Source organism: Mustela putorius, unplaced genomic scaffold, assembly GCF_011764305.1.
Source record: "Mustela putorius furo isolate JIRA1106 unplaced genomic scaffold, ASM1176430v1.1 tig00000813_pilon_pilon_pilon, whole genome shotgun sequence".
Taxonomy (NCBI): Eukaryota; Metazoa; Chordata; class Mammalia; order Carnivora; family Mustelidae; genus Mustela; species Mustela putorius.
The window spans coordinates 7,773,026-7,786,972 of NW_025421485.1; the positions used below are offsets into that span (position 1 = coordinate 7,773,026).

The window sequence follows — 13,947 nt, forward strand, 5'->3', positions numbered from 1 at the left end:
AATGAAAAGGAAGGTGAGTTATCAGAATCACTAGGAAAGCAAACAGCATCAGTGTCTGCTCTTCCTTCCCCCAGTAGTAAAAGGATGCCCACTGGTCGTCATGACGCGCCCATCAACTCTGATAGGGTTGTAAGTACTTGTCTTGGCCTGGGAGGCAGCCAGGGTAGAGATGCTTTCCGATGCCATGATACCAGGCTGGCACCACAAGGAGAGGAGGACACATGCCCCTTCCCCAGCCACTCAGATCCATCTGGCACCAAGAGTTGAGAACACTCCCAGCAGAGGAAACCTCAGAACAGACACGTGTTTGTGCCGGTGATGGGAAATCCCTCTCCCACGGCCCCTTCCGCTCCCGTCTCCTCCAATCATCAACCATCTCCTCCAGGCGTCAACCAAGAACATGCAAAAGATGGAGCCAGACAGGATTTACGAAAGTAACCTGTATTCCAGCCAAAATCTCTTTTAAAAAGAAATCCCTTCTAAAGGGGCACAAACTACATAAGACACAATACATTTAAAATATGTATTGAAATTACAAATCAAACTTCTCCATGAGATTCCAAAGTACAAAACACAACATTAAAAGGCATTCAAACAGTTCTTTTATACATCACAGTGTTAGTGGCACGGAGTGGACTGACGTTTCAAAAAACACAAACCGAACTTTTGTGTTTTACCACCGCTCGTCAAATACGTACTGTATACATGTGCGTGACCCGTTCATGCATAGGTTTATACAAGGTTAAAATACACCCATGGTAAAGTGAGCAAAGACTGAAGGAAAGGCTGGGCGTGTGGCAGGCGCCTTGCCCTCGCCGAGGGCTCCCGGAAGTGTGGAAGACAGGAGTACACAGACCAGAGGAAGGACGGAGCTCTCCTGGGACTGATGCTTTAGCAACTATATCTGAGTGCAGGCCCTTCCTTCCATTTGGCTATTTTGGCAACACCAGCCAGAATCTCTTCATGTCATGTATTTTCAAAAGGGCTTAGAGTAATTAGAAGGAACAAACAAGCTTTGGTATTTTTTTAAAGAGACCTTCATGAAGCTTTATACATGCAAAATGCTTTCCCTTGATGATTTTACTGTGATTTACATATATATATATATTTAAATTTATATACAGGGGTATTTATTAATAAATGAAAATCTGAGAAATATACAAAAGCCCTCCCTGGTTCTTTCCAACCCACTAAGTTTTAAAGACCACCAAGGGAAAAATGTCCTCTTCGAATTGGTTAAATAACTATTAACTCTGCAATATAGACGAAAAAGATAGACTCATCTTGGAGTAAGTTTTGCGTAGCTGAGACTCCCTTTCTCTGTGGGCCCTGTGTTCTAATCAGGAATCGGCCTGGTTCCTAAACTGGTTTTATGAAATAGTATGTCGTAAAGAGACTTTGTCCCCCTTTTAAAAGGGTGTAACAAGTGATTTCCCCAGTTTCTGGCAACTCCTGGAGAGGGAGGAAGAACGAATCTGGACAGTGGCTCGCGCAATTGAAGGATTTGATTATGGTCAGACCTGGAGCCAGTCTCTGCTGCATGACCATCCGTGGGGCCTCCTCCTCTGAGGGCACTGGCCTCCGGCGACCAATGCAAAGCCCAAGGGCCGGGCTTCACAGTGCACAGACAGCCGGACCAAGAGACCAGGCATGTCCACTGAGACGGCATGATGGCTCAGAGGGACACAGAGGACCTAAGGTCAGCCGCCCCTCCAGCGACCCCAACCAGACACCAGTCGAGTCAGCCATGGTCTAACGTCTTCGCTCGCCTCCAGGATTCCAAGGCCTCCAAAGGAATAAACATGCATGTGCTTCCAGAAGGCCAGCATGGAACCGTCCGTGAAAGCGAATGCAATTTTCAACTAAGACAAGCTCTGCCATGGGACAGTCCCCCTACGAAGCATAGACAGCCCCCCCGCCCCGCCCAAGTTTCCCCTGGGAGCGATGGTAAGGTTAAAATCTAAGACGCAGGCCTGCATCCCCATGAACGATGGGACGGAGTTCCCTACCGAAATCGAAGCAGTCAGCAGGGGAAATCCAAGTTCACGTAAGACTGCAATGCAGTCCTGCTGGCATCTTCCTAAGAGTGGACGAGTCTAGTTGTGTGACTATGAAAGCAAAGCAAGCGGACGGAAGCACGGTTGGTGCAAAGACTCAGAGCAGGCAGGCGTGACTGGCTGCGGCCGGCCCCATCTCTGTGGTCCCCTCCTGGCTTGAAACATGCGTTTGGGAAACGTGTCGGAGGGGAAGGCACGAGGACGGCTGAGGCTACGGAGGAGTGTGATTTGCTTGTGGGCTTCTCCAGGCTACACGGAAGGCCCGATCCACTAGGACATCTGAGCTCCAGCCCAGGGAACGCCTCCTTTCCAAAGGGTCGGGTTCTCCCCCCCCAAGGAGAGGGGTGCTGCTACGGGCGGACTCGGGGACCGCGCAGTGGGAGGCAGCAAGCACAGGAAAGAACGGTGGCCCGGGATGGGGCGGGGCTGGCCCGTGGACACTGGAAACCGAGCCACAAGCCTGCTGCTGTCTTTGATAGGCATTTGGAAGGGTCTGGCTACACAAGTGCATCTGTGGGTCCCAGTCTCGGCCGCCAACTCGATCCTAGGACTCCTGGAGCACCACTGTCTCCAGAAAGCCATCTACCACCAGACCCTGTTGCAACACTTGGAGCTGCAGAGAATCACTACCCAGGCTCCGCTGAAAAGATGATCTTCTGTGCGTTCTTGTTTCGTCACTGAATTAAAAATTCAACCGTGGTCGTAAGGAGAATGTTCTGAATGTGATTTCGACACGGACTAGTTTCCTACCGGCTTCAGGTCATAAAGATAATAAACACCACAAGCGGAGAGTGAAGGGATACTGTGTCTTCTCATCTATCAAACGTTAAGAAATAAGGTAGATGCTTCTGTACAGGGAAGCAAACCGGGACCCGAGGCCCACACACAAACATAGAAGTCAAACACGCCCGGAAAACCACTGCATTTTATGAGCAACGAGCAAACTGGTCTGATTCTGTTTCCATTTCTCTCCTTTGTGGAATGTCTAGGAAGTTTTAAAAAGCGCCACTATAATAAATCTGCATTTGCCTATTAGTTCTGAAGTCCCAAGTTCAATGCAGTCAGTTTGTTCCTTAAAAGTGCAGGTGGCTTTGAACGTCCTATTCAAGCCCGCTCTCTCTAAAGAAGACGATTTCTCCACCTTTTAAACATCGACGCCTACAGCGTGCGTCTTACTGACCCGCCCATCCCGCTGCTGGGGGAACAGCCACCCCCAGCCCGGGAGGGGCTGAACGGGAAGATCTCCTAATCGAAATAAGTGAAATGGAAGGTTTTTTCCAGTGGGGCAAATGGTTAGCAACAGGGCTTGGAGCTGGGTCAGACACAGATTTCTCCAAAGTAACTTAGTCATTTGAAAAAACTGAAAATTAGGAAGCTTCTCCCCCGGCTCCCAGGAGTCCTCCAGTCTTGCCAGGAAGCCCTACTGGTGAGGACCAATAGCACTGCCCTCCTCTCGCTGTCGACACGAGGAGGCGGAGGCGAGCAGCCAAACCACCGTGACTCCCAGCAGAGCAAGTCCCGAGTAAAGCACTTGGTTTCCAAAGACATTAAAAAGTATTTGCTCATACCTGGATGAGAAGAGAGAAGCCCCGAGAGAAAGAGAGGGAGAGATAGAGAGAGAGAAAACAAGAACAAAAAAGGAAAATGTAATGATGAAGACACTCCTCTTAAACACGCTGGTATTTTCTAAGAAACACAACAACAGAGGAACCCACGTTTACAACAGTACACCACTTGTCGTGTTCGAAACGTCGTTACAAGTTTCAAGAAAAACACAAAGAGCACGTAAGGCTTTCTAAATCTCCTGAAAAGTGGCCGAGCCAGAAAAGTCGTTTAACGATATCTTCCTAAAATGCACATTTCCAGAAAGGCATAGGATGGTGTAGATGCACCTTGTTGATTTTCCACTACTCAGTTGGAAGAAGGAAAAACAAAAACAAACAAATAAAAAAAAAGAACACCTTCTAAAAAAGGATTTTACTAAATGCCATTAGTAATAAAAACAGTTGTCATAAACAGAGTGCTTTTCTCAAGTCAGAATTATCGGATTCCGTCTGAAGTGAGTTGCAATCCTCAAAAGAATTCTTCTCCCAGCAACATGGCACCATCTTGACGCCAAGGAGGAGACGGACGCCAATTGCACGAGAGGGTCTCTTAAGCAACCATCAGACACTCCTAGTCTATCCCCACTGGGAGAAAACCGCCCGGTGTGCTCCGTGCAGCACCTCCCTTGTCAAGTCGGCAGAGACGGATTGTGGTGACGTGCCCTCCCCACGCCAGCCTGCCTTCCCCACACCCGGGTGACTGCCCCCAGGGCCTCAGCAGAAGTTCTGACATTAGTCCCTGAAATCACGGCATCCAGCGTGACACTGTGAAGCTCAATGGGGCACATAAGGCAAGAAAGATGTTTAGTGAGAGGGGACGGTGGGGCGGGATGGGGGAGAGCCACGCTTCCCAGAGGCAGGGTCTTGATCCAGTATCGCGCCTTCCTCTAGGTGGGTAATGGGTCGTCGTCACCTTTACTGCACTTGCACTTGCAGCAGAGTACAAATGGAGTGGCCAAGAGCAGGAAAGGCGAGGCCACCAATAGCAGGAGCCCAAATCCAGCAAATATGCCCACGACCTGCAAGAAGGAAACACAGGAGCAGAGGGTAAGGTGGTTCGTCTGCAAGTTCCACAACCAAAGCATAAGCCACACAACCGCCCACCCACCCATCCTCTACCCATCCACCATCCCTTTATGTGCCTCTCTGGCCACCCATCTACCCATCTATCCGTTCCTCCATCATCCATCATCCATCCGTCCATGAACCCATCATCCAGCCATCCCTCACCTGCTATTCATCTGCCCACACATCCGTGCACCCAACCACACAGCTAGCTATCCACTCAACCACCCACCCATCCACTCAACAACCCATGCATCACCCATCGCGCATCATCCTTCCATCCATCATCTACCCACCCACCCCACCCATCCATCCATCCAACCATATCTCACCCATCCATCCACCCACCCATCCATCCACCCATCCACCCATCCATCCATCCATCCAACCGTATCCCACCCATCCATCCACCCATCCATCCACACATGCATCCATTGTCCATCCCCCATCATCCTCCTATCCAGCCATCTACCCACCCCCCTCCATTCCTCTACCCATCCGTATCATCTGTCCCGTCAAGCTCCCATCCATTCCTCGACACCCCCACCCAGCCGTATCCCCCGTCCATCCTGCCTTCTACCCACACGTCATCCCCACGTCATCCACCCCGTCCTCCTCATACAACCATACGCCCCCCACCTACCACCTACCTATCGTGTATCCATCAGTCACCATTCACCTACCCGCCCATCCACCAATACTGCCTCCCCTTACTGCCTGCCCCTCACTCCTCCTGCCCTTTCTTTTTCTTCCTTTCCCTCTCCTCCCCCCTCCTTCTATCTAAGCACCCAGACCACTACCTATTTATAGATCTACTTAGCCAACAAGCCTCCCCTGAGCCAGACACTGTGCTGGGTATTACAAATACAGAAACACATCAGACCATGGATCCTAGAGGAGCACCCAGTTCACTGGAAAGACACTGAGATTTAACTGATTGCCAATACACTGCCATCACGTTCCAGGTATAAAGGGAGCCCAAGGGTCAAACATTTGCTAAGAGGATGGAGGACTGAGATTACGAAGAGGAAGGGGTAGCTGATGAACCAGAAAGACTAGGATCGGACGTTCCAGATGGGAGAACAGGAGAGACCCAGGTGCAGCGTATCAGGGAGGAAGCAGACCCATGACACTTCCAGAGTTTGAACCCAGGACTACTTTCAAAACTGTTACAAGTTCTGGCTTTGTTTTATAATGCATGCTTACGCCGAGGGATGAGTAAATGTAGACATGTTGTCAAGGAAGTCGGGCAGTGTAGCTGGTCAAAAGAGCCAGGTGTTTCCTCTTTGAAAGCCTTTGGCCAGGGCGGCACACCCCCCAGGCGGAGGGCAGCCCCAAGGGCCATCTGAGGGCAGAGTCAGACCGCCACCTAGTGTTCACAATGATATATATACACGACCACCCAGGCACGCCGTTCTAAGCCAGACTCCCCTGTTAGTGCCTCATCATTCTCAAAGACAAAATAAACCATCGAGGTACAGGATCTCTAAGGGCCATTATCGGCTCTGAAGCTGGATACCAGGCCAGGGCACCCAGATGTGTGGAAGAGAGGACACCTTCGCTTAGACCTCCGCCTGGAAACTGTCCTGCAGGCACCACATGCTTCTGCAACCGCGTGGCTCACGCAAGGAGCCTGGCTCTCCCGCCTGCGGACTCCGTCCGTCCGTGGAGGTAATGTCGACGGTGGGTTACGGGATGTGAAATCAGGTCAGGCTTTGTTAAAATCACGTGCACGCCAATACTTCAGAAGAGATGAAAACGCCAGCAAGGGGTTATTTCGAGGGCGCTCACACCATCCCTACCACTTGGAGCGCATAGTCAGTCCCAAAGAAGCCAGGGACTCCTCGTGGCCACAAACATACCAATATCCTTGACCAAACACTCCCATTCTTGGGAAATAACACGCCTTCATTTTCACCCTCTCTTGCCTCTTACTCTGCCTGCCGTTTCGTAAGCAAGGACACCGATCTCTTGCCAACTGGTGGCAGGAAGGAGCAGATGTTGCCAGAAGGAAAACAGCCAGAGGTAAGGGATGACATAGGGAGCAAATGTCGCAAAGCAAAACCAGCCAGTCAGTGAGTGTGTTACAAACGTGCATCAGGCGCTGGGTCCGTCGCTGCAGGAGACACGGGGACCCGGGGGTCCAGGCTCCGCGGGCGTCACCGCAGCGCAGCACCGCTTGTGCTGGCGATCTCGGGGAGTCCACGGCCTGGCGGGGCTTCTCTGACCGCGCGCGGCCCCCTGCGTCTCCCACCGTAAACGCATCATGGATGTTCAAGAGATGAGCCGGCTGCGGGGAAACCGGTAGGCTCGGAGTCACCTCCCCCGGAGAGTTCTACAAACCACACTCCGGTGCTGGGGGACAAGACGCCAAAATCAAAGACATGTGAGGTGAATGCGCAGAACGTCTTTAATTCACTGGTGCCGGGCACATGCCCCCAGCATCAGTGCCTGCCCAGCACGGGCTAGATGCGGCAGAGTCTGGGTGACAGGGGAGAGGGACCCAGGGCTGTGTCCGCTCACATGGCTCTTCCTAGTTCCCCCTGCAGGGACAGCACGGATACAGCCTGAAAGAGCCACCGCGGGAGTATTTGCACCACGCGGCGCTGCAGACTGGGGTGTCCCCTGCCTGGGAGCCAGCAGTTAAATACCCACCATGGCACTGCTGGGGTGTGCGCTTGAGGTGAGGGATTCCGGGAGGTACGACAGCCGGCAGTGAGCCGAGCCTACGCCGATGTCCACCAGGGGACAGCGCCACCTCTCTCCTGCCTGCCTTCGGTCATAGCACCTCTTTCCTCTGCTGGTGAATACTTTTTGCTCTGAACTCCTTAGGCTCCTCTCTGTTCTCTGCACGAACGGGTTCTGCTGCGAGGGCCGGAAGACACCAGTTGTGACAAAGGGGTGAAAACTCCCCAGACACAGATTTGAGATGCAGAAAACAGGTGCTGGGAAGCTCGGGGGCTTCTCTGGGGAGGCCGCAGCTCCAAGCGGCGTGAGCCAGGTGCAGATGTGCTGAGGCGGCCTGAAGAGAGAGTCTCAGACAGTCTGGCTGAGCAGAGCGAACACAGATAACCGGACGAGTGCAGGCAGGACACCGGGGTGGAGTCCGGCAGAGCCAAACCAGGGAGCGCAGGGTCACCGCTCGGAAGCTGACCGTTTGTCATGTTGAGACACTAGGGAGCAGGTGAGTTCCAGGGGCTTTATGGCGGATGCCCCACAGGAAGGAAGACGGAGCCCGGAGACCCTTCCGGGACTCCCAGCAGGCCAGCCAGGTGGAAGGGGGGAGGATGATGGGGAGGAGAGACTCGGACCAGAAGACAGTTCAGAAAGCAAAGTCAGCAAGACGCGAAGGGATCCAAGAATGCTGCGCTCAGTTTTGGCCAGAGGGGACAAAGTTAATGTGACCTCGGTAATGAGAGAAGAACCGTGAGTTCCACTCAGATGTTCTGAGCGAGAGCGACGGACGGATCCCCACGTGAAGATATCTATGAGGCAGTCGGTGTGCCCATGGGTCTTGAGCTCGGGGAGGAGCCAGCAGATTTCAGGACCATCAGCACACAGATGCTCATACGAGGGACTGCCTCCCAGGGAGGGAGCACAGATTGCAGAAAACAACTGAGTTAAGCCATCCCACCATCTGTGTGCAGAAGAGAAGGCCATCTAGAAAGCTCTCATCAACTCAGGCCACCAGAACCAAGCACCACAGACATCTGTCTTTTCACCATCCTTGGGGGCACGAGGTCTGAGGCCGAGCCGCACCCTCTGCACTGGTCTGTGCCTCATCTTCTCAGAAGGGCACCGGTCACGCTGGATCAGGCCCACCCAGCAGCTCCCCAGTCACATCATCCCCTTTCCGAGGGACCCACTTCCAGATACAGTTACGCTCAGAGGCACTGGGGCTTTGGGCTATAAGACGTGAATTCTGGGGGTGAGGGGGCTAATTTAGCCCCTAACAAAGGAGGTCCCCGGGAGGAGTATCTGTGTACGTGTGTATGTATATGTATATGTGCTGCCAAAGTGAGCTCAGGATTACAGGAGAGTCAGGAAAAGCTGAGCATCCGGGAAGCCCCCAGGTGGGGTGGAGTGGGATTGGGGGCTGACACAGGTATCACAGGGAGGGACGCAGGGACTGACGGCACCCCTCTCCGGGAGACTTGGATCCCATGCGCTGGTTCTTGGGGGCCCCCAACGGGCTGCCCGCACCCTCTAGACCGACCTGTCCTCAACTCCCTCTACTCCTCTCCAGGCTCCCGAGGGCTCTGGGGCACCCACATTCCAACTCTGCACCACGAGTGCTCTGGGGACCCAGACAGTGAGGTACCTGCAAGATGGGCCATGAGGGCCACGGGGCAGACGGCCGGCCTCGGCCGTGCAAACCACTGCATTTCCAAGAGGGTGGGACAGTGGTGCTGCCTGAGGGGAAGCGGGAAAGGGAGCAAGGCCGGGAGTGGGGTTTAGGGCACACAAAGGAGCCACACTGGCTGCAGGGGCGTGAGCCTGGGAGGAACTGGGGGGTCTGGGTCACGCAGGCTTCTTGTCTGAGTGACAAGGAGGCTGGAGAGGCACGTCCCCAAATGGGCAGCACGTGGAGGAGGAGGGGACCTCAAGGGAAAATCCAGTCCCACTCACACACGTTCTGTCGCCCACACGGGGAGAGCTAGTGGCAGCTGGGAGCCAAGGGGGCTCTGCGGCCACAGGAGGGACCGGGAGTGCACCAGGAGAGCTCCCCCATCACTGGGGTCACAAGGGCTGGTCCCACCTCCCCATAAACAGAATAAGAAGCCATCGGTGACCCCTCCGTCACAGTCCACTCCGTGTCCTCGTCTCACCGGCACAAAGTCTGCAGCCCGAAAGCAACGCAGCTGTCTCGAGATCTGCTGCAGACTGAAGGCACGGGGCACCCTGGGTTAGGACAAGAGACAGTGCCTGTGCCCGTCCCACGGAGCTCTGGGAGACATACTCTCGGGCGGGCTCCCCGCACGGGCCGTCCAGGATGGGCTGCCTGGGGCACGCTCCCGCCCTTCAGCCTGGCCCCGCGGGTGCTCGTGGACACAGGTCCGGGCACGGGTGTGCGTCCAGAGCCTGGTTATCCGCTGGAGCCCTTAAATGCCATCCTTTGGCTAAAAGGGAGCCCCCCCTTCATTGCGTGGGAAGAGGCCCGAGGGTTCCCTGCTCAGGAGCGAAGGAAGAGCCAGGGTGGAGCAGACCCTCGCCCACGGGGTAACGGAGTCCTCTGGGAGGAGACGGATCTAGGGCGGAGGTCATGGACTTCCACCCCTGACGCTGGATGCCCACGCCGGACCCCGGGCCAGCACCAGAGACAGCGACCGTGGCTAAGAGACGGTGTCTAAGGGACGGGAGAGGGGCAGAGGACGCGCAGACAAGTGAGCATCTCCTGCCCCCATCGAGCACTCTGTGCAGGGTCAGGGGACGGCAAGCTGGACAGCCCTCGCACCTGCCGCCAGAGCCTCCCAGACCTCCCTGCGACGGCTGCCTCCTGATCGCAAGACCACGTGTCCACAGAGACCCTGTGACACCGGATAAACGAAGTGACGTCACTCGGGCAGAATGGAATTGTGCGAAACTTTTACGTGACAGACCCTTCTGCTCACGGCAGGACACCTTGTGAGAAAACTCACGGCGGGGCTCTAGGTAGAATGTACTTGGCACGTGATACTTTTAGTCCCACGAAAATACGGGGAGCAGCCTACAAGGATCAGGAGAACTCACGCTAAAATTCTCCAAAAAAATCTCCTAAAACAATGTTGTCTAACTTTGCATCTAAAATTGGGAAAGCAAAGGCACAGGGACTTTGTAACGTCAACAAATGACACAGAGTGACCGATCACCACCCCTAGAAATGGGGAGTCACTGTGGGGCAGTTGCCGGAGGAGAACCCAACAGCCCTGCCGGGCGCCTCAGCAACTCCACCACGTGGGCCGTAGAGACGGTGATTCAGGCACTTCTGGGGCCTCTGCCCCGAGACCTGCTCTTCCAACCCCTCCCTGGGCAGCCCCACCCGCCTCAAGCAGCCACACAGGGGCGGTGAGCCCGAGGGCAGATGCGGGCTGGCCTCTCATCCCATCTCTGACTGCTCTGCTTCACCCCTGCTCTGTCCCCTCAGACCATCACCCCATGGCTCTACCCCCAACCCTCCCTGTTCCCTCTGCCTGTCTCCCCGCATCTGCCCCCCCTGCCTGTCTCCCCCCCTGCCTGCCTGACTGTCCCTTCTCTGTCTGACTCCCCCCTCTGCCCCATCCCCCACTCCCACAGCCAGCTCCTCCTCGTCACTGGGAAAACTACCCCAAGGAAACCTCATTTACAATGGCATCAGGGGGTCAGCAGGTAGACCTCAGCTGTCCTCAGGGTCAGACCCAACAGGGACCCACGTGGGGATAGTACTTTAGCGACTCCTTTGCTTCCTCAGCAGGAGGAAGGACGGTTTCCTCCTCCCCACGTCCCCCAGGAGCAGCCCAACCACGGAGAGATGCTCACAGCTCCGCCAGGGAGAAGCCACGACATCTGGGGCTCGCAGCTTGTTCCAAAGGACTTCTGATGTCCGTGGCAGCCTTCCCTGCGGCCGCCTTTCTTCTATCAAAGGGACTCGCTCTCCTCTGCTCTCCAGACCTGCCTAGGGTTTGGCTGTAGCTCGCTCGTCCCAAGTGGCATTCCTATGCTATTGCCCAGTACAGCCGTTTTTGCCAGGAGAGCCGCTGGGAATTTTACTCTTAGGGCTAGCGTCACTCAGCACTCCGCCGTGGGCACCACCTCCTACGGCCCTTCCCGGCCAGGCCCTCCTAACCCATCTCCTCTCCCGCTGACTCCTGGCACCTGTTATTCCTGTCCCTGCACGGAACGTGGGTCCCGCAAGACAGGGACACACCGGTCTTATCCCCTGGAGTATTGCCAGCCCTAGAAGAGGGTTGGCGTGCGGGAGGAAATCGATGCGAGTTCCAAGTGTGAAGGAACACGAAGGCACAGGCCCTGCGGAAACCCCGCCGGCTGCCTAGACTCTCCCGGGGAGGGGCTTTTTCCATTCTCTCTGTCCCCCTTTCCTGGGACTACCTTGCTTACCCCAAGGCCACTAGAGAAAGATCCGAATCAAGGGCCACGCAAGGATTAAGCCACCAGAGGCTCACCATCAAAGCCGTGGGTCAGGTGCGGGGAAGCTAGTCTGTCCTTAAGGAGCTCTCACGTGCTAAACACAATGCATACTTACTGCCACTTCGGGCCAGGGCTACCCTGGGGGTACCCTGCACACCTAACCCTTCGGTACCCTTAGGGCTATGGTAAGCATGATCTTAGACCAAGAAAGTGAGGTGCGACCCAGGCCGACCAGCTCTGCTTTTCCATATAGCGTGTCTCCAAGCCCCTGGCGCACTGGGTCTCTCTCCCGGAGATCAAAGTTCCAGGTGAGTCACCTCCTACCTGTGTCCGATGCCAGATGACTGACGCCCTGGAATGGCCCAGCTTATTCCGGCACGGTCCTTTATCGTAATGGATCAGGAGGAAATCATCCTGTGAAGACAAGAGAGAGAGAGAGAGAGAGAGCAGGGCTGATGGCAGGTTCCTCTCCGAACAGTGAGCGAGTCCTGCCAGGGCCGAGTTTCTTTCTTTAGTTCCAAAGCGAGTCAGGGTCTGAGAGGGAGTGGGTGGCTGAGGAAGGACACCCACGGTGCTGGGCGGCCAGTGGGATCTCAGTCCTCAGGGTCCCGGTCCCGGGAGCATCCCCAGAGCGAGGCGGCTGTGGGCACTAGAGGGAGCCCTGCCCCAGATTTCCGCCTCCTGCTTTTGCAGACAGATAATCTCTGGGAAGCCTGGCTTATGAACAAGTAGGTCACAGGCTCCTGCTAGCTCAGGAGCGGCTCGGGGGCCCTGGCTGCGTTTGATTCCACGGGAGCAAGTCGGCTTCACATCTTCCTGCCGCCTGCCCGCAGGATCACCCCTGGATTAGAGGATTCCCTTGATCTCTGGCTCGTCCCCCTCCATTACCGAGGGGCTTGTCACCGGTGAAGTGCCTTTCCTTTCTGCTCAGACCACGAAAGCGGACTCATTACTCAGCACGACTGGGTCGGCAACCACCTGCCGCCTACGGGCCCTCCGATGGTCTGAAGTGAGTTCTGACTCACCGAGACATCCTGTTCCTGCTGCTCCCCACGCCCCCGAGCTCTCTCCTCCCATCCAACCTCCGGTCGCCCCCAGGCTCTACGAGTTGGGCCCCCAGCTGAGGACAAGCGTGAACTACGTGCCTGCCTCTGTGCGTGGCACCCCAGCCCTGAGCACGCCCCCGCTGAGCCAGCGGGAACGGGGTTCTCTACCCAAACCCTCCGCTCCCCGCCCTCTGAACAGGAAGTACCATTTTCTCTCCCGTTTAACAGACAAAGACACAGCTCCATAAACAGTACCCAGAGGGGCTGACGGCTGTTTACTCACTCAGCCAACGGTGTAAACAGACAGCCTCATCCTGAAAAAGGAATAAATAAGCGACCAGGACCCATGTTACTGAGGGCGGGGAAGTCACTCTTCCCAAAGTCCTGGGCTGCCGCGCATTCAGCCTAGAGTCTGGCCCTTAAAATCAGCCTGGCTTGAACCAGACTGGGGGACCGCGTTCAGCGAACCTGGCTCCCCTCTGGAGAACGGCGCCGGCCTGGAGTCTGTGGACCGTCCAGGGCCTCCTCCTCCTGGTGCCAGGCTGCACCGTGTGCATCACAGAGCACTGGTCTCTCTGGGGTCGCAGTGGGAAGCCTTGTGGGAGGCTGGAAGGCCCAGCCTGCCACCACCTGCCTCCCAGCCCTTCCCTGAGTCTCTTGCACGGTGGGAGGAAGCCCGGGCGTAAATGAAGAGGAAGCCTCTTCCAGCCCGAGCTTCAGTGTCTCTGCAACAATTTTTGACATCTGTCCACTGTGGACCTTGCTTCCTTAAATTTCTAATTAAGATTTTATTTACTTATTTATTTATCTGTCTATCTAGAGAGCATGTATGTCAGGGGGAGGGGCAGACAGAGAGGGAGGCTCTCCAAGAGACGCCCCGCTAAGCGCAGAGCCCAACAGTTGAGCTCTATCCTGAGATCACGGCCTTGAGTGGAAGCCAAGAGTCAGTCGCTTAACCGAGCCCAGCTGAGCCACCCAGGCGCCCCTCGAATTCTCGGTTCCGCTTTCCCTTCTGCTGACATCATCGTACGCTGAGATTAGCTCATTCTCCGTGCCTGGGTCTTGCGCTCC

The 13,947-nt window shown here is 55.4% G+C and overlaps 1 protein-coding gene across 3 annotated transcripts in view; it reads right to left on the reverse strand.

Annotated features, from left to right (window-relative positions):
- Nucleotides 1-425: 425 nt before the first annotated feature.
- Nucleotides 426-13,947, reverse strand: part of RNF144A (ring finger protein 144A) — a 107,512-nt gene continuing 93,990 nt past the window's right edge. For all 3 annotated transcript variants that reach the window (XM_004745745.3, XM_045084914.1, XM_004745744.3), the window contains 2 exons: nt 12,155-12,244; nt 426-4,680 (listed from right to left, as the gene is read on the reverse strand). In XM_004745745.3, the coding sequence (XP_004745802.1) occupies nt 4,549-4,680; nt 12,155-12,244 (222 nt within the window). In that variant the 3' untranslated portion in view covers nt 426-4,548. The remainder of the gene's footprint in view (nt 4,681-12,154; nt 12,245-13,947) is intronic.